The sequence below is a fragment of the Plecotus auritus genome (assembly GCF_963455305.1).
Source record: "Plecotus auritus genome assembly, chromosome: 1".
In the NCBI taxonomy this organism is placed as follows: Eukaryota; Metazoa; Chordata; class Mammalia; order Chiroptera; family Vespertilionidae; genus Plecotus; species Plecotus auritus.
The window spans coordinates 222,331,530-222,352,552 of NC_137770.1; the positions used below are offsets into that span (position 1 = coordinate 222,331,530).

Sequence of the window (21,023 nt, forward strand, 5' to 3'; positions counted from 1 at the left end):
GCAGATCTGTGTCTGTGAATAAAACAGGGAACAGGCGCCCTTAGTCGCAGTTACACCTTGCAGGCTCAGAGCCTTGATTCCTTTGCCCAAAACTGCCCAAGTGCCATGGCTTTGGTAAGACACGCAGGGTTCGTGGATGATGACTCCACTGCTCCTCGTCTGCTCGGCTTCATTCCAAGCACAGCCTGGTGGCACGAAGGCCGCTCCGAGCCAGCAGTGTTCTGTTCGGAAGAAGTCCTTGGCCTGCTCCTAGCATGCTGGCCTTTATTTTATTTCATTTTTTAAATATATTTTTTTGATTTTTTTATCAGTGCATCAGCCTGTGTGCATTGAGGGTGAATGACACGAACCTCTAAGGGCAGCTCAATCTTGGAGGGACTTCGGCAAAGTGCACCCGCTTCTCACTACCCCGCCCACCCAGGACCTCAAGGTCCTCGTGCTATAGAAAGTCACTGTTGCTGTTGAGAACCCCAAGCATAGAGGGAGGGGAAAGGGCTCTGAACCCCACTTTATATGAGTCACACTGTGCAGAGCGCAAAAGCACCCCAGCCCCTTGTGGAATGTGATGGTTTTTCTAGTACCTCGTCCTAAAATCACTGTAATCATGAGTCTTTATTGAGGGCTAATTTTTTGCCATGCATGATCCTAAAGATTTATTTCCATTGACTCCCACCCTCATAAAAATTGAGGGGGCCAAGTACCATCGTCCCCATATTGCCGACGAGGACACCGAGGCCTGGAAAGTTCAGCAGCGAATCAGTAGTGGAGTCAGGATTGGCGCCCCGGCCATCGGGCTCCAGTGCCCTTGCCCACTAGACTGTCTGGAGGAAAGTCTCACTGGGAGCTTTATTTAGGGGCCCCCAGCAAATAATGTGACCGGTGCCCTCCACGAATGCCGAGCACTTAGAGACAGAGAGAAATCCGGGATTGCCTGCTGGTATTTCACAGCATTAGTCACTGGAAAGAAAGGACAAACACCCAGGCAGAACTCCTTCTCTGTAAACCGGTGGGGGATGGTGGACCCGCCCGCGGGTCTGACTTGAGGCCAAGATGAACTCTGGACTCTAGAAGCGCAGTGGGTGCAGCGTTTTTCAGACCCCTCCTCAGTAGTATTATTTTAGCTGGTCTTATGATAAAGGTGGGCCCACAGCAGGAGGAAGCAGGGGTTGGAGTGGAGGTAGTCTGCATCGCTGGTGATTGGCAGATGTGCACACTTTGGGCCACCGCTTAGTCCCCTTGCAGACACTGAGCTGTTGTCCGATGTGCTTCTCCTCGGGGTGCGTGGTCACGTGGTCACGCCACCCATTCATGGAATTGGGCCAAGGGAAGCCCTGTGGAGAGAGCCGAGATGTTCTCTCAGAATTACAGCTATTTCGAAATCCAACAGCCCTAATGAGTTTGCATTTTACAAGTTTTGAAGAAGCCAGTGAGTTTAGAACTGACTTGAATGAAGCCACTTTGGAGGAAACCCTTCCCCCGTCCCCCATCTCCCCTCCCCGCCCCCCCATCAACCCCCTCTCTCCCATCCACCCTCTTAGTCGCTCCTCACCTATTTAATGCTGCCTCGAGCACCTAAGAGGGGACCAGTGACTAGAAAACCAGGATTTTCCAAATGCTCAAGCTTTGTAGAAGTAACGTCTTTAGATAAACAGTTACATGGCGGGGGGGGGGGGGGGGGGACTGAGTGTGACCCTCCCCCCCAATAAGCAGAAAGTATCCTGAGGAGTGGTTCCTTAAAAAGTTATTATAGAAAGTTTCTTCTTTATTCCCTACATGAGACTTACACGCCGAAAAGCACATTTTTAGACAGTCAGGATGTGGACACTTCCCAGCCCTCTGTGAGTCTGGGCGTCCTGATCATGGTTAGTCCAGCGAGGCCTCTAAACAGCAACGGCAACACAGAATGCCTGTCTGTCTCCCCACCCCGCCCTCCAACCAAAGAGCAACGAGTTTTTATAACTCTGGAAATGTTCCTCCAGCCTACCTAGTTTTTATACAGTAAGTCCTTTTGTAGTTGATAGCAATAGGTGTTTGTGTATAATTCTGAGCTCTTTGTTTTCACTTTAACAAAAATTAAGATTTATAAGAATCGCAGAAATTGAGTTCCCTAATACCCTTCACCTAGCTTTCCCTAACAACATCTTCATAATCATGGCATGACCGTCAAAACTAAGAAGTTACTATTAACTAAACTTGATCCACATTTCCCTCCCCACCCCACTAATGTCCTTCTGTTCCAGGGCCCGGTCTAGGATGCTACATTGCATATAGTGAGCTCTTTAAAAATGGCTTCACATAGTCCTTTCTACAGTTCTCAGGTCACCATTCTTCATTCCATTATCATGTCCCATGTAATTTATAGCACCAGAGTTCGTCTAGGCACCCACTGGCCACAGGAGCAATTTCCAGTACTGCAGAGCAGATCTACGATTTCATAAAAATAGGTGACCTTTTTTTTTTCTTTTAAATTATTGCTTTCGTGTAGGTTGCTAAAACTGATATTACCAGGTCAAAGGCTATCAGTTCATGGCTTCTGTCCTCGAATACACCTCTTTGTCCACCGCCCACTCTGCTCCAGGCTTTGTCATTTTTATTTATTCGTCTTTGTTTTATTGCATGTGAGCGACTGCCCCTACTTTCCAATTTCCTTTTCTTAAATCATCATCGAGACAGGACATTTCTTATGGAAACTCTTTGTGTTTCTGTCTATTCTTGGCTATCTGTTTGTCTTATTTTTCTATGCATTTTTTAGATTGAAAATTTTATTGTGGGACAATTTCAGATTTACAGAAACGTTGCAAAGATAGTGCAGCATTCTCTTTTACCCGTCACTCAGCTTCCCCTAATGTCTGTCTTACATGACCGTAGTACAGGTGTCAAAACTAAGGCATTAACTTTGGTACAGAGCTAAATGCTTTATTCTGATTTTGACCAGTTTTTCTTCTAATGTCTTTTTTTCTGTTCCAGGATCTAGTTCAGTATACCACATTGTGCTTCATCCCTATGCATTTTAAAATTCAAAACTTTATTATTAGAATCTTAAATATTTTTTGTAATCACTTTTATCTCTCTGTTTATTCTGTGGCACTTTTCCATGCTTTTTAAATTTTTGTATATCCAACCCTTTTGCAAATAATTGCCTCTCCTACTTTGGTTACCAAGAAGGCGAGTCCTTGCCATATTTGGGTGATTGGGTAGCTTGTGTTTCTAAATCCCTTGTACGCATCCTACTTTAATACCTTAAAATACACACTGAGCTCTGTAACACTTCCCATGTCTCCTGGCATGTGGCACATTGCTGGCCAAACGCTTGACTAGAATTACCAACCCCAAAATAAAATTTTATCATTAAATTGCAGAAAAATTAATATTTTGAAAAATATGCACTAGTTTCTTAAAGTTCTTTTCCCATCCTTTGTGTCACTCTGCTGGGACTTCTGTAAAGGAGATGTTCTGCCACCTTGTGGACAATATTGAAAATTACATCTTTGAAGACATTGGCAAAAGCTACATTTCATTTGGAATCATTGAATTGCTTATAAGGGAAAGTGACTATAGAGATGACCTAACGAGCCTCCTTTACAAGGGAAAAAAGTGAGTCCCAGAAAATTTGAGTAAATAAGCCCTAGGGTCACACAATTAGTAGTGGAGACGGCATTCAAACGTGGGTCTTCTGGGCCTCCGACCACCCATCCTACTGTCGGCTTCCGGTGAAAAGCATCGTTCTCAGGCTATTTGTGAGGAGGGGGTTTTTAGAACTGCACTTCACTGGTCTTGATATCCATAATAAAGGAGCTGGGTGAGGAAGGTTGGATTATCCCAAGCATTACATTCTCTGGGTGTCCGCTGCTTCACTGTTAAATGAATGCATCATCATCTCCAAAGCCACTTCTGGTTCTGAGCAATTTGAAGGTTCCAAATGGGATGTGGCAGTTCTGATCCGTCATTGCTTCCCTGAGCTTTAAGGTCAGGTCAGGTTGGCTGCCTGGGAGTTTGGGTGGAGGTAGCAGAGATGTTGGAGGCTGGTGCAGTGAGGGAAACTAGAGAGTCACCACCCGAGAACAGAGTCCCCCTTCTTTTCACCGTCACCAAGCTCACATGGCTCGTCCTTTGCAGTTGCTTTCAGAGTGTTCTGTACATGGTGACATCCCGGACCTCTGGGGCAGGACACAGAACTACATTTCTATTAAGCGCTCAGGTGCTGCTGGTGCGGCTGGTTTACTAAACCACGTGTTGAGTAGTAACACTAAGTTTGAAACCTGCAAATGAGGCATCGTATCCTCGCCTCTTCAGCCGGGAAGTGGTCATAGTCCATCTACACCGACCTTCCAGTTCTTCTGTGGCCATTTGCAATCAGTTCTCGGCTGCTTGTGGATTTTTTTTTATCCAGACCCTGGATTTGGTGAAAGCTCTGCTTTTCTCCTTACTCTCATTGTAACCTGCCCCAGATGGAGAGAAAGGGGAAGGAGATGATACGTATTAGTTGGTCAGTATGTTTGATAGAGGAACTTGCTGAAATGAATGGTGAATGAGCATGAGATTCGAATGTATTCATCTGTGAGCTTTGTCTGTGCCCTCCCTGGGTTCCTCTTAGCATAGATTTTCAGGAAGTAATGATATTAGGGGCTACTGACTTGATTAGCACTAATAGATAAACAGGAAAGGGTAGGGAGTATCTTTTCTCATTCCGATTTATTTCTGGTCTGTGTAGCAAATTCATTATCATTACTTAGCATTTGTATGGGATTTTATGTCAGCATGTAGTTCTTACAATTGATTTTTATTCATGTGGTGGCGCAGGTTTGTTGACTTCAGAAACCCTGATCTGTGTGAGAAGTTTGGAGTTGATTTCTATGGTGGATTCATTAATAGCATCAGCAACATTTATAGAATGCCTAATGACAGAGGAGAGGCTGCATGGTTAATGGTTAAGCGCATGGACTCTGGACCCAGACTGCATGGGTTCAAAGCCAAGCTCTGCTGCTTACCATCTGGGTAGGTTACCCAGCCTTGGGCAAGTTACTTAGTCTCTCTACCTCAATTTCCTCATCTGTAGTGAAGGTAATAATAGTATCTACCTCACAGGGCTACTCTAAACACTGAGTGAGTTGATATTGTAAACATAAGATATATGTCAAGTGCTTTGACATAATAAGCATTCTTTATGCATTATCCATTATAATTATTCCTATTACAAAGGACTAGTTATGTCCCCTGCTTCTAGGGGCAGACAGCAAACAGGCAAATTCAATGCATTGTGCTGAGTGCTGAGCTGTGATGTCAGGAATGGGGCGTCTCCCCTGGCTGTGAGGGGTGAGTCATGTGCTTTCCCAGGAGATGGTGCCTAAGCGGATGAGTGTACTTGCATTGCAATAGAAATTAGCAATTCTCCCCCTTTCTGTAAGTGTAAATGCAGACTTTTAAATAATGATATATGTAAATTTGTGTTCCTTTTCAGCAAGTGCTTTTAGGAGCAGATCTGTTAAGATAAGTAAGGCTTATCCTTATATGTCTAGTACTGTAGATTACCTTGCTTTTGTTATCTAATCCTATATACTGTGTGACACCAAAACAACTATAGTCTAAAACAGTGGTCAGCAAACCGGCTCGCGAGCCGCAATTTGCCGCTCTGTTGACTAATGAGTTTGCCGACCACTGGGATAGGGGCTTAATCACAAGGAACAACAACAGCCTGTAATTATTGGAATCGAGAGTCTAGGTCAGTGGTCGGCAAACTCATTAGTCAACAGAGCGGCAAACCGCGGCTCACGAGCCGCAGTTTGCCAACCACTGGTCTAAAACAACTGCATATTTTGCTCATGATTCTGTAGACTGGAGAAGGGTTCAGCAGTGCAGTTCCTCTCTGATCCACAAGGGGGCAGCTGGGGCTGGAGGACCCACTTCCAAGGTGGCTTCTTCACCCATGTGGCTGGCAGCTCAATGCTCTCAGTGGTCTCTCTCTCTTTTCATTTGGAGTCTCACCCTCCAGGGCCTGCCCAGGTGGCCTGGGCTTCTCACAGTGCTGCTCTCTGGGTGGGCAGGTGTACTTCTCATGTGGAAGCAGGAAGCTGAAGCCACCAGGTGAGATGAGGCTGGTCCTGGACACAGCAGCACATCACTCCTGTGGATCAGAGGCCACAGCCCAGACCGACCATGGAGATATGAGTCCATCTCTTGAGGGCAAGGGGCAAGGTCACATTGCAGAGAGCACGTGGGAAGGGAGGCTTTCTGATGGCTACCTTTGGGACATGCAACCTGTGACAAATGTCATTCCCACCTTTCAGTCACTCAACAAAAATGTCTTTAGTGAAAAGCATGATTATTGACACGGTGGCATCAACAAACCAAGGCACAGAGCCAGGGACGAGCATACCGCGTCCTGGAAGAATGCAGGCCGTCCTGTGCGTGGCGTTTTTAGGTTGATGTTCACAAAGAGAAAGTCAGGACCATCCCATTCAGGCCTGAGGACAAGTGGGAGGCGAGCAGAGAGGCCATGTGACCTGCCCAAGAGCACAGGCTGGTCTCAGAAGAGCAGAACCCCAGCGTGGCTTCCTGACTTGGGCCAGCGTGGCTTCCACCGGACAGAGCCCCTTGGACACTGAGCCACTCATTGGCCCCGGATGATCATTTGTCTCCCAGCGAGAGGACAGCTTCTGTGTCTGTAAAAATGTTTTCCTCCCTGTGTTTGCCAACACAGCCCAACGTGATGCTGTGCTCCTGGCAAGACCACGGCTCCCTTTTCCTTATGAACTTCTGGTCCCTGAATGAGCATTCGAGGAATTGGCAGCCATGTGAGCCCCCGAGTTTTGAAGGGCGCTCTTGAAACGAGCTGCATTGTTACCCAGTGGTTGGCAGCTGCGCCCTGTGGTGGCAGATGCCTGGAGAGGCTAATGAAGGAAGGCAGTCTTCCCCCTGCCCCTGAAGGAAGGTGGTGGGAACAGGTGAGGGGGTGGGCAGCCACCGGCAGCCGCAGCGGAGACGGGTATCCCGAGAATGCCAGAGCAGCAGGTGCGGGAGCCTGGCCCCGCAGGACCCTGGCAGGGAATTCTGGGCCACTCCTGGCCACTGAGCTGAGCGGCCTCAGGCAGAAGCAGTGGGTAATCCATCTATCAGGGCTGGGTCCTCCCAGAAGGGCCAGCTGGTCAAGACTTGGGGACCCTGAAGCTGGGGTTCCCAGGCTGCCTGGAACGTTGCCAACAGATATTCAGCCTTGTCCTCTCGGGGCTGTTGACTGAGAACTTAATTCCAGCACCAGGATCTCGGGAGTAATGCAAACATGTCTTATTTCTTTGCAGTTAAGAGAATTTGTAGTGAAATGATGGTTCCTCCTACAGGACTGTTGGGGTAGTCCCAATGCTGAGCCGTCTTAGCTAAGCCACACTGTCCCCTCGCTGCTAGAACACCTGTCTTAAAATCTCATCAGTGTGCAGAGCCACGAAGATCAGAGCCTGCGCTCTCCTCCTGGCTCCGCTGCTCATCGGGGACCGTTTCAGTAGTCAGGCTTCCGTATTTTCAGTCTCTGAACGGACACCGATGGTGACAACTCTCGACACGTGTCTGCAATGGATTCAGCCAGCCATTCACTTAGCACATTGTTATTCAACAGCGATTACATGCAAGGCGGTAGGACACTGATCACACTGGGAAGGGAAGCAAAGGAAAATAATAAGGCAGAGAAAATGGTAATCTGTTTCAGAACAGCAGTTACAACATAACTGGGTCACAGAAGGAAGCAGTCATCTGCATCCATGGAATTTCAGTTGCTTCAAGTTGAAGAAGCTGAATGGATCAAGATGTTCAGTAACACACGTCTTCCTGTCCTGATGCCCAGGGGGTAAGCCCAGTCTGGTTTCAGCTTCGAGAGTCCTGGTTGAAAAGATTTGGGCCTTAGTCACCAGAGGCTTCATACGATCTTTAAAAAAAAAAAAAATACTCCAAAGTTCTGTCTAAGTAATAATTGACTTTAAAGTTGCCCATTTTGTAGGAAACAAACTGTCAATTGCCACTTCTCCCCAGTGTTTGCAGTGATTTTCAGAGAAAGAATGGCCAAAAAGTGAGGGATTGCAGCCTCTGGCCTGTTGCATTGGAGAACTCATACTGTCCAGGAGATAAGACCATTGTTAAATAATGTAGCACCTAGGAAACATTTTTCCAAAAATCCTTTTCTTTTTAGTTATTAAAAAGTTAACATGGGGTTAGAAGTGGACACGGGAGCTGGGAGATTTGCCAGTGGCCCCAGCAGCCTTTGGGGTTGCATCCCATGTGGAACACCATCCCATCCTTCTCGAGTTCTCGGCGGACCTCTCTGAGAAGGACAGAGAGTCTGCAGAGGCACACGTGGCCGTGCTCAGTGACTTTGAAGCAGGTTCCGATGTGCTGTGGACAGGCCAGCACCGGGCACACCGCATTGTTAACGAGTCGATATTTTCTGAAGACATGAAAATGAATATTATTGTGTGCCCTCTTTTACGTGCTGTCACCCTCTCCTTCAAGAGGTAAGGATTCTTCCCAAAGAAATTTGAAAAGTGGGATGGTCGAGGCTCTAATCACTGCCATGCAGTAAGTATCACAGAGGTTGCATTTTGCAGACAGAATCATAACCTAAACACAGAATAAACTGGTGATGCTGGCGTAGGCATCTTTGTTGAAACAGGAAGTTCCCTGGGGACAATGAACTCATGAAACTGTTTTGGAAGCTTTGCCCCAGGAATAAAGAGCCCAAAGTTCCCTCAGTACAGGGTTCCTTGTTTTAACATCATTTTCCTTAGGAAGTTCGCTATTAGCATTCTCCAAATTTTCATCATAATTCCAAAACCCTCACCTTGTTCTTGATACCCTATGTAGAAGGACAACTTGGCTGGCATTTGCCCCACAGTCATTCAGATAATTCAAGCTCTGGCCAGTGTGGCTCAGTTGGTAGGAGTGTCATCCCATACACCAAAAAGGTCACGGGTTTGATTCCCAGTCAGGGCATATACCCAGGTTGCAAGTTTGATCCCTGATCAGGGCAAGTGCAGGAGGCAACTGATTAATGTTTCTCACATTGATGTTTCTCTCTCTCTTTCCCTTCACCTCTCTCTATAAATCAATGAAAAATGTCCTTGGGTGAGGATTAAAAAAAATAATACTAATTATAATTCAAGATGCTCTTTTCATTCTTCTCTGAAAAAAATAATGTAATTTTATAATATAATGTAATATGTATTATATATTATATGTTATATATTATATAAATGTATAAATTGTAATTCATAGGACTCATGTTGCTCTGATTAGTTTTGGCGATTGTTCCCTGGATACTCTGTATCTTCTCATTAGAAGAAAAAATAATCAACAGATATTAAGTGCTGATAATGTACTTGGCACTCACCTAGGCATTGTGAGGTTTGAGAAATACATATTTACAGGGGTCTCTGATCTCAAGTGGCTCCCGGGGAGGCCGCAGTGGGTAATGGAGGGGGCACTGGGTTAAGGATCAGGAGACCCCTTGCTCACCATACCTGCCACTAAGAGTCTGGGAGACCTTGGGCACGTCACTTCTTGATGGACCTCATTGATCAAGCAGAGGACAAGGAAAGCTTTGAGTTCAGCTCTGAACACAAGGCTCAGAGGCGAACTGGGGAGCTGGCATTACTTCAGAGAATAGTAATAGTAATAGTCCCAGCCTGGGTGGGAGCCCTGGTCTGCGCAGGGAGCCAGCAAAAGGCTGCCGTGTGGCCCAGCCCCACCCATGGTGCGGAGGCTGCCGGCTGTGTGCGCTGGAGAATGTGAACTTTTCTCTCCTTCCTCTGACCCTTCCTGGCTCGTTCTCCTCACCCGGCGCTTCCCTCTGGGCCCTGTCTGTCCAGGCTTGCCTCCGCAAGCGGCTTACTTCCTGGTGCCCCACCTCAAGGCTTTGTGGCAGGATCCAATCTGCAGTCACGTCTCTTGGAATTTTGGGAATCCGGTGCCTACCAACACTCTGGGTCCCTCCTCTCCTCCGTCATTTTGTGTGATCACCAGGGTTGGTCAGCCACTGGGCTCCCTTTATCCATCTTTCCTTGTGTCCACACACGCACAAGTTAAAGCGCGAGTATGTCTGAGACACAGGTACCTCGCCTACTTGGAACAGAAGCCAACCGTGTTAAGTTAAAAGTGGGCTAAAAGCTGTTTCATCCTAATAGAAACCCATCTTGCATTTTGAGGAGCTCAGCTCAGCGAAACGGTAAGAGCTGCCAGTCTCCGGGTGAGGAACAAAGTGGAAAATCACTGCCTGAGGAACTTGACATGTTCTAAAATAGGTTTGTCGTCGGCAGCACTGCTTCGCGCCTGCCTGTGAGCCGAAGCCGCGAGAGGTCTCTCTTGGTCTGTCTGTCTTCAGATAAAGCCCGAGATATGTCTGTTCCTCAGACACCTCGTCATCTCTGGGATCAGGCGTTCAGCCTTTATTCGATTGCTGAAAATGCCCTTCTTTTTAATATCAGAGCTGTGCACATGCATTCCTCCCCTAAGAATTCAGTATACCTCATGTAAAGCAAATTCTCTAAAACAACTACTTAAAATTCTTCTTTTTCCTTGGATTGCCATAAACGTCTTACAAGAGCATCTATTCCTACTCACTTCACCTTTGCATTCACAGTAAGTAGCGGTTGGTCAGGGACCATTGCAGTAAGTGGTAGTTACTCACGGATCTTTTAACAGTGGTGTCCACTCTCTCGAGGCCCCATCGCGCCCACTCCACCCGGCGCAAGGCAGGCCTTGTTTTTGACTAGCGGCCACTCTGGGAAATGCTCTCAGGACTTGGTACTCGTTTGTGAGATGCGGTGGTCGGATTCTAGCGTCCCCAGAGTCTGTGCTGTGGGTCTCTGCTGTGGTTAATGCCTTTCCCCATGACTGTGGTGCAAATTCTGGGAATCAGCTCAGATGGGACCTAGAACAGCATGAATGCTCTCTGCGGGCTGGTAACAGCAGTGCTTTTAATTGAGGTTTTGCAGGCCTTTGCACTTGATGAGCTCACGGAGTTCATCTGAGACACCTTGTAAAAACGCCGCAGATTTATTAGTGAGTAGTGCAATGAAACCTTTCTTATAAACCAGCAATAAAGAGGCGATCAGTCCGATGATGCCGATGATTGGAGCTAACTTTTACCGTACCGCTCACACCTCACTTCACACGTGTGGGCTCTTTCACCCTGACGGCAGGTTCTCTGCCTGGGGCCGGGGCGCTGCAGGCCAGGTCCTGCTTTCATGTAATTTCACTCCAGTGTCGAGAGAGAAACAGCAAAACAAGTGGAGTATAAGTGCCTCAGATGAAAATCCTTGCCATGGAGGAAAATAAATCAGGGAAGAGAGCTAGATGGTCCCGGGAGGCAGGTTTGATAGTCAGGGAAGGCCTCCTGAGAGGTGACATCGGGGAAGAGGTGAGGGAGGGGCCAACTGGATGAGGGGGAGAGCCCAGGTAAGCCATGCCTGGAGGAGGAGGGATTAGCCCGGAGGCCGGTGTGGCTGGAGCCCAGTGAGTGACAATGGGACACAACGTCTGAGGGGTACTTTAGTGTTGGAGAAGTCCTGAGCGATCTTTTTGCCCAAACTCTTCTCCCTCTTGAACTCCCTCCTTCTCCTCTCTCATTTGCCAGATGAGGAACATGAGGCCTAGATAAATCAGGTGACGTCCTGAAAGTCACCAGTTAGTAGCAGCACCAGGACAAGAACCCAGGGTTCCTGGTTCCTTGTCCCACCTACACCCTCCTACACCAAGATCTAGGAAGCGTGAGAGTTGTTAAATTCACCATCACTACCCCTTGCCTGGGGTGAAGGGCAGATGCAGCCATTTCTCACTATTTGTAGTCCTTCTCTGAAGGCACAACCACAATAAATTAGCAAATACTGAACCATTTCCCCAGGGGAAGTGCAAGGTTAGGTCCTGTGAGCCTCCTGTCACTACATTTTCATCAACCCATCAATGCATAACCTTGTTTTATGTGTGATTCTGTTTAAAGACGCCTTACTGAATGTGGATTGTTGGTTCACTCACACGGAACTGACAGCCAACAGCTCTGTGACTCAGGCCTGAGCAAAGCTCACGTGACGTATTTTCTCCATAAAGTACATCCCAGCCCTCTCCCACTTAGGAACACTAGACAGCACTTCAGCACTGTGCTTGGGGGGTGCATTTTAAACAGCGGAGTCACCAACAAAAAGCACAAAAATGCAAAAAAACAAGGCGCTAGTAGACCACGAAAAGGACACTTCTATGCAACAGGAGAGCTGAAATAAGAAGGCAGCGAGTTGCCTTGTTCAACCTCAGTGGTAACGTGTGTATCACGCAGCTCACTCTACATGTCCGTGAGTGACCACAAGAGTGCATGAGTGTTCGCTGCGGGGGACAAATGTTTCAGTGAGCAGGTGAGTCTACAGATAATGGGGACTGACTGTATTTGCACGGGAGCTGTTCAGAGGAAGGACTTTATTCAGGACCTGAGTGGCATCATTCTTAGTGGAGACATCTGTTGGGCCCATTTTAGAGCAGAGGGTCGATTAGTCCTGAATTGCCTCAGACTCCGCCTGAGAGCATACTTATGGCTAGCTGTTGATGAGAATCATACCCTTGTTTATTTGAATATTGCAGTTCCCGTATTACAAGTAGACTTGTCTCTAGTTGAAAGGGGACCGTGTAAAATCCCATCTCTCCAGGGTCCCTGCTCTGGCTGTTCCCTGCTGCCTCGGGCCGCAGCCCCAGCCCAGAGGGTACAGCCTGTCTCCTGACTTGAGGCCTCTCTGCTCCTCTCTCTGAACCAGCATCTCCCCTAGAGCTCACCTGGCCATCTCGCTTCCCCTGGCAAAATAACATGGCCCACTCTCCATGCAAAGCTGGGGTAGTCACTGAGGCTTTACTCTATGCTTACTCTGCAGACAGCATTTCTCAGCTTTCAGCAGCAGACACAGACCCTGTGGGGTAAGTCAGCCGTGTGGACCGGAGAACTCGCCTCCAGTTTCTTCCAGGACTCCTGTAGGGAAGACTAAAATACCGTTCACAGCTTCTGGGGGGAAGGATGGTGTCCCGGTAGTGGGGACATGCTGCTCCTCTGCAGAAACAGAGGCGGGTCCTGCCAGCCTAGTTTCTTGGCCTGGACTTGCGCTGGCTCTCGCTCAAGCTCTGAGAGTGTGGGCTGGGAATCCGGTGTTTGCTGCCATAGACCCGGCTTTTGTTGGCATTCGAGTGTCTCCAGCAGGATCTTCTGCTGCTTTTGTGTAACGCGTTCACTGTCCCACCAGGAGAACTTTCTGTGGTGACTGTCAGATCCTTTCTTAGAGATCTTCGTGGTGACTCTGAGCTGACTTGGGCCTTGGGCTATAGTGTAAATGGCTGTGCCAGGCTGCCTGCCAGGGTTCGGCACACGCACCTTGAATCCTCGCAGCACCTACCTGCAAGGGCAGGAGTATTCCTCCAAGGATGCAAAACTGGCGACAGTTAACTTGGCAAGGGCACAGCCAGGAAGTGGTGGTCCAGGGCTCCTAACCACATCTGGTCCCCTCTTGCCACCAGACCTCGGTCTGTCTCCAGCTCACGTGTCTTCATTTGACACTAACATTACGAAGCATGAAGTATGTGCCGGGCCCTCTGAGTAGTGGGCGGTCAGAGGGCCACAGAACAGGCCTGGTCTCAAAGAGCCTCCTGTGGATTGAGGTTCCTGTTTATAGGACAACCAAGGTAGCAGAAAGAGCAGTGGGATCGGGACCAGGCTGGGCATCCAGTGGGTCCTCAGGGGGTCACTGCACTGAACTTCACTGAGCTGGTTTCTTCTCTGAAACCAGGATGATGATCTACCCTCAGGACTAAACCTCTGATGGAACTCTAGCTGCTGCGTACTTACTGTGGGACCCTGGGCGGTTCACTAAGTTCTCTGAGCCTCGGTTTCTCGTATAGAAAATAGCAAATGTAGTCCTAGCTGGTTTGGCTCAGTGGATAGAGCATTGGCCTGCGGACTGAAGGGTCCTGGGTTCGATTCTGGTCAAGGGCACATGCCTGGGTTGAGGGCTCGATCCCCAGTAGGGGGCGTGCAGGAGGCAGCCGATCAATGATTCTCTCTCATCATTGATGTTTCTATCTCTCTCTCCCGCTCCTTTTCCTTTCTGAAATCAAAATATATTTTTTTTTAAAAAAGCAAGAAAGAAAATAGCAAATGTAGCTCATACTTTGTGGGGTTGGGGAACATGTGCTACGTGTCATGAAGCATGTAGTGTTTGGAAAATGGTCCATGATTGTCAGTGCCATCCTTCATGATTTTCCCAGCAGGTGTAGGCTCTTAATTTTGTATAGGAAATACTCAGCACAGAATATGTAAAATTCTCGGTAAATGGTCACTGCTAGTAAGATGGTGATGATCACGTGAACATGTGCAGTGTGATATGCCTGCAGGTTTGGGTTTAAGTATGCACATACACATAATTTGTGCTGGGACATTTGAAACATTGAGCTAAGTCTCGTGGTTGAACCCTCCTCCACTCAGCTCTTCCATTGACAAACATAGGCCTCAGAAGAGCAGCCTGCCTCCTGGGCAGGACATGACTGATACAGTTAACTGTGTTCGCATTAAATCACAGCCCAGAGGCCTGTCTCTGTCACACTGGCCATGAATCCCCAAGGGTCCTGGCCGTTGGGATGCAGAAGTGGGCTTCTCGGCTTGCATCTTCGCGCAGCAGCCTGCAGTGGGCTGGTCACTAGAAACAGGAATGGATTTTCTCTCGAGAACAAATCCTCCTGTTAGCCAACCCAAGCATCCAGTTAGACATATGTTTCTCTCTGGAAATTAATAAATAGACATTCTGGTTTTTATTTTTAAACTTAGGTTGTTAATAATGTGGTGACAATTCACCCTACTCAGCATGGTAAGGAAGAGTGACAGTGGGCCAGGCATTGTGGAGGATTTGTCATTGCTGGGAGCACTGGCCGCTCTTGGACAGCAGAAAGCCTTTGGTGTAAGAGAAGGAGCAGCACTCTAGCTGAGGAGGCCCAGGGGCCCCAGCCCCACACTGGGCTGACCCTCGGCCCCGCCCTCAGGTTGTCCCTGAGCCTAACAACACTAGGCCATCACAGAACACAGTGTGAACAGCAGTGTGGTAGACAGAGCACAGGCCTCAGTTGATTGCAGCTGTATTTCCCCTGTCTCCATGGAGATTCCTTACCTTCAGTGATCCGTTACCAGGTGTTGGGGGTTGGAGAGGGAAGGAAAAAAGGAGGGGGAAGGAAAGAAGGAAGTGTGGTGGCGCCCCCTGGTGGACATTGTGCACATGGCAGACTCTCGAGCCCTACCCTCACCCACTGAATCAGAAACCATGGGGACGGGCCCAGTTTTCTGCATTTTAACAAAGCCCTCTAGGTCGTGTGCTCACACACACCACAATCTACTGTACCTCCCCTCCACCCCATGTGCTAGCTTGGCTAAAATCAGTTAAACTAGAAAAATCTTTAAAATCCACACATAGAAAAGTGTTAAATGTATCAATAATAATAATCCTATCTAATAAAAGGGTAATATGCAAATTAACCGTTACTTCATCACAAAGATGGCAGCGCCCATAGCCACAAGATGGCGGCGCCCAGTCCTCTCAGCCCCGCTGGAGTCCCCCAGTCCCGGGGGGATGGCCGCTGAGAGGGGGCAGCATGAGTGGCCTGGCGGGCACAGAGTGGCCGGTGGCAGGGGGCGGGGGTACCTCTTGCATCGTTGCCCTGGCGATGAGGCAAGCATTCCACACCCAGCCGTGGATGGGCCTTTGGCCAGGTCAGGGTGCAGATGGGCCTCTGGGCCACAGAGAGCTACTGGTCACAGATTCGTGCACATGGCTACTGGTAATAATAATAATGAACATTATTGAGTTCTTACTATATGCCAGGCAGTATACTAAACACTTTACCAGCGTTTTATCTCATTTAGTCCTCACAGTGGTACAGTAAAGCATAGGTACTATTTTTAGTCCCATTTTACAGATGAAGTAACTGAGACTTGGAAACCTGAAGTAACTTGCCCAGAGTCAGCAGCTAGTAAATAGCAAGGTTATGACTGAATCCAGATTCGTCTGATGGCACAGTGCATACTCTAACCATTACTCATTTTTGCTTTTTTGTTTAAGAGCTATTGAAGAACAAGCATCAGTCAAAGTGCAACTATTGAGCTAAATTGAAAAAGCATTTTTAAAGGCAGGTTTATTAAATATTTTGAACTCTTCCCATACTCTGAAATGAGTCTTCCCAGAGCTGATTAGTATGGAAACCATTAAATACACACACACACACACACACACACACACACACACACGCACGCACGCACGCACGCCCCGCCCAAAGGAAAAGTGATGGTGGTTATAAACCTTCCAGGCCACACGGGGGCAGCACCAAACAGCACAGGTTGCTCTTTGCTGCTCCATCCTTGGGAGGAAGCTGAGTGCACTCCCTGGTGGGGCTCAGTTATTCCCCATACACCCTGGTGTTTTTTTGCTCTGGTGGTGATGCTTTTCAAATCAGAAACTAAACTGCAAGAGCAGAATTGCACAAGGAAAATTACTTAAAAACATTATAATAATATATTTAGGGCTCTTGTTTTCTCTTTATCAGCATGACAAAACAATATACTTAATGTGCTGTGGTCGGATTAGTTAGTCATTTGCATTTCTTAGGCAAGAAAAGTAGCCTTGATTTTATTTATTTTTATTTTTTTTTTTTTAGTGAGCTGGTTTAGTTTGAAATCCAGGTGTTCTTGGACTCAAGGGACAAAAAGCAGCCAGTATTTTTGTTTTTTACCTTCCTTAACCTATATACTAAAGATGTAATATGCAGATTGACCCTCACACCATCACAAGATGGCTGCGCCCATAGCAGAGGAAGGGGTCCCGTAACCCAAGATGGCTGTGCCCACACGGAGGCGGGATTCCTGTAAGGAGCCATAACAAGCCATCAGCAGGGACCTGAGGCTGCGTGGCACCGGGCTGGGGCAGGGGACCTCAGGCTGCGCCCCCCGTCTGGCAGGGCTTGATGGAGGACCTCAGGCTGCACCCTTTGCCCCAGGCCAGGGGACCTGAGGCAGGGCTTGACAGGGGTGGGGCCAGCTGGGTCTGGATCTCGCCCAATGGGAGTGGGGCCAGCCGGGTCTGGGTCTCACGTGATTTCAAAGAACGCGCGGGTGGGTGGGGACTTGACTCTGGGTCCCATGGCGCACCCCAGACTCTGACAGGAGGAAGATTTTCATATACATTTTACTAATTTTCTTTCATCTCTGATACTTCTATTATAGAGAAAGGACAAATAGCAATATTAAAAATATTTCCTCTAATTAATTCCCTTTTAATGTGCGTGAATTTCATGCACCGGGCCACTAGTTGTTAATAAATTCTTTTGGGTACTCATAGTCTGTAGAATTTTGTAGTAGGCAATTAGAGAAAGTGAAAAATTATGTTCCTGGCTTCTAGTTTTAAGGACATTTCACATTAATACTGGTTTCTTAGGGTTCAAACCCAGGATCACCAAGAGACTCTACTCATAGCAGCTTCTGTTGATTTTGAACCCCATTTCCACTTGGGCACATCTCAGTATCCTGTCCAAGCCTATTTCCATACCAGAGGCTGAGTGGCTGGAATTTTGACTAGAGTGACTGTAATAATTTATTATTCAAACTGGGAGCTGCTCTTAATGATTTTGCCACAACAACAGACATTAGCCAGAGCCATCCTGGGGACAAATGAAATGTGTGGTCACCCTAAGTACAAATGTTCTGCTCCTGTCAGTCTCCGCTTTGATGACCCTAGTTAAGATTTATGTGGCACTGTATTCATTTGCTCTTTCACTCAACACATGTTCATTGAGTATTTTCTACATGCTGGTTCTCTTGCTATATTACATTGTTTTCTCCTAGTGAGAACCCTGAGAGGTAACAATTGTTATTCCTATTTTTAGAAATGGGGGGAAAAAATTGGGACTTAGTATATTAGTTTCCCACAATCACAGTACCAGTACATCTAAGAGCTAAGAATTGAATCCAGACGATCCCTACTCTAGAGCCATGCACTCAAAACTGCCTTGAGCCCTAGCTGGTTTGGCTCGGTGGATAGAGCATCGGCCTGCGGACTGAAGGGCCCCGGGTTCAATTCCGGTCAAGGGCACATGCCCAGGTTACAGGCTGAATCCCCAGTAGGGGGCATGCAGGAGGCAGCCAATCAATGATTCTCTATCATCATTGGTGTTTCTATTGCTCTCTCCTCTCTCTTCCTCTCCCTGGAATTAATAAAGACATATTTTTTAAAAAACAACAAAAAACTAATGACATCGAGCAGTCGCGTTGCAGTGGGCACACACCCCCGAGGGAATGTGAGGGCATCTCCTCGACCTCTCCCCAGGACACAGAAACAGGCCACGGACTGACTCCGGACTTGAGGCCTGTCTGCTCCTCTCTCTGAACCAGGACACAGGGCCCTGCGGAACCTTCACAGTCATCCCAAGGGCAACCTTCTCTTTTTGGTGTATTTGCAAACGGCCCACAGGCACCATCAGCCTGTGGCTGCGGTTCTGGGTGGTCACACGGGTCCCTCAGTGCTTCTGTGGGAGGGGAGGATCCTCATGCACTGGGCTTAGTAGGTTGACTTTGGTAATTGTGTGTGTGTGTTTCCCCTCAGATACTGTGATTAAAACTCGGGAAGGAGTCTGGGCCGGGAGGCTGAGACGGGGAAGGTTGAACTGGGCTGAAGGGGTCCCTTTGGGACCATTGGCTGTGTTTCCTCATTTTATTGTGACTTTGGCTTTGGGAAACTTTACAAGATGCCCCTCCTGTCCCGGGAAGGTGGTCTCTTCCACTGATGCAAGCTCGGGAGGCACCCAGCCCTCCGAGGGGGATGAGGGGCCCGGGCTGCAGGGTCAGGTGAGGGACCCAGTCCAGCCACCCGGCAGCCCTGGTGATGGTCAGCAAAGCAGATGCTGCAGCCCGCACGGGTCCCGGGGACTTTTTCTTTATTCGGCTTTAGATTTTTCACGTGTTGCGATACGCATACGGTGCTTTTTATATTATTTTAATTGAATAACTGAACTTTTAAAAGACAAGGAACGTCATCTCAAAATATCTCTAAATGATAAAAGAATAAATGAACTTGCGCTTTAAGGAGTCTCACGAGCCGGCCATTCTGCGGGCTTCGCGGGATGCGGTGCTTCGGGCACTAGAGGGTACATTTTGCCTCTTTATTGAAGTGCTTAACACGGACCTGATTCATTCTCTCTCCCATTGTCTTTTTCTAGGCGCTAACAACTAACAGAGCTCATGGGGGTTGCACTTCCTACGATTAAAAACACTGCCTTCTAATAGACAAATGAGCTTAGAAGTTTTTATGTCCATTGGCCCTGTAATTCCACTTCTAGTTATCTAAGAAAAAAATGTGAGCATGCACACAGAAAGTTAGGCAAGAAGATATTTATCACTACACTTTCTAACAGCAAAAATAGTCACAGTGTAACTTTCCAACAATAGGGATGGGGAGAAGGGGTCCTAATATATGGTGACGAGAAGGTTTGACTTTGGGTGGTGGGCACATAGTGCAATATACAGCTCTTGTAGCATAGAAACCCACTCCTGAACCTATATGTTCATGTTGCCCAATGTCACACCAATAAATTAAATTTTTTAAAAAATAGGGCTGAGATATTGAACATGATGTAGCAGCTAAAGGCTCATTAGGCATACCTTGCAGAGGCTTTTATGGTAGATTGACGGAGAGTGACCTGTGACCTATGACCTGTGACCTGTGAGGAATTTCACGTTCCTGACTCTGTCTTCTAGTGTTTTGCTGTGCGCTCCCTGGGATGGGTAGAAATGGCAGAGGAGGACCTCGCCCCTGGGAAAAGCAGTGTTGCCGTCAACAACTGCATCAGGCAGCTCTCTTACTGCAAAAATGACATCCGGGACACGGTCGGCATTTGGGGAGAGGTAAGTAACGCGTGGAGACAGTGAATGGCAGGTTTGGTTCCATCCCGCTGTGCTTCGTGGAAGCCGGAGCCCTGTGGGACGTGGTCCTGAGGGGCGACAGGGGTGTAGCAGGTGCATTTCCCCACAGAGGCAGGTAGTGTAGGCAGGAAGATCCCGTTAGCAGTGTCCGGTCCCAGGGAGGTCGGGGCCCTGGGAGAGAATGCTCTCCACGTCTCAGTGACAGGGGCTAGCCTGAGATCCCTGAGTCCCCAGGAATCCACTGTGGACTTTAGGGCCCAGAAAACCCCTTGGATTTGCGTGCACAATTGGACGTGCCAGGATATAAGAAGACCCATGGCCCTCTCAAAGTATGTCCTCAAAGGGAAATGTGGCCCCACACATGCACACAGAAATGTTGATGCAGCCGCTCTAAAAGTTGGAAAAATTTTCCTTTCTAACATATTCTTTATTTACAATCTGAAAATCAACTTTATACATGAGTTTCGAAATTGATACCTATCTATTCTTCCTCACTTTGAACAAAGTAATTCCACTTTGAAATAATAGTTGAGATAATTTCAGAAAGGAAAATAATACGTATAAATATGAACTATCCATAGAAATCATGCGAAATATGAAAAACCAATTCCTGCCGTGCTCTGAGACCTGCCAGCCAGCACACGGGAGCGTCTTGGCGTAGAGTTGCCACACGAATCTACCCTGCTCGGTCCCTCCCAGTGAGCAGAGCCTCTTGGCTTTGGGAGGCCCAGCCGAAGTGTTTAAGCTGAACCAGCCCAAAGAAAGTGCATCTCCCAGCTCATGGGGGGACTTGGCCTCACTGTGGGCCACATCCTGAAAGGCGTGTTCCGCATGTCAGGTGGTGATGTCAGCCACAACGAGCCCCTCCGTCTGTTAGTCCCTGCAAAGTGTTTGCCATGAAGCAGCTGCACAGAAGGGGTTGCTACCTGTAGGAGTTGTACTGGGAGCCATCCACTCGTGGGTCTGGCTGAAGACCTCCTTTAGGCTGCAGCCAGTGCTTAAATCTTAGTGGAAAGGGACAGAGAGAAGAAGGCACCAAAAATCCTTAGCGACCCTGTTATCTCAA

At 47.9% G+C, this 21,023-nt stretch overlaps 1 protein-coding gene across 11 annotated transcripts in view; it reads left to right on the forward strand.

Annotated features, from left to right (window-relative positions):
• The window catches only part of APBB2 (amyloid beta precursor protein binding family B member 2), a 433,025-nt gene that overhangs the window by 254,275 nt on the left and 157,727 nt on the right, over nucleotides 1–21,023 (forward strand). For all 11 annotated transcript variants that reach the window (XR_013960184.1, XM_080661207.1, XM_080661214.1 and 8 more), the window contains one exon: nucleotides 19,793–19,939. Coding sequence is in view for 10 of the 11 variants with exons in the window: in XM_080661207.1 (XP_080517333.1) it covers nucleotides 19,793–19,939 (147 nt within the window). In the remaining variant the exon portion in view is untranslated. The remainder of the gene's footprint in view (nucleotides 1–19,792; nucleotides 19,940–21,023) is intronic.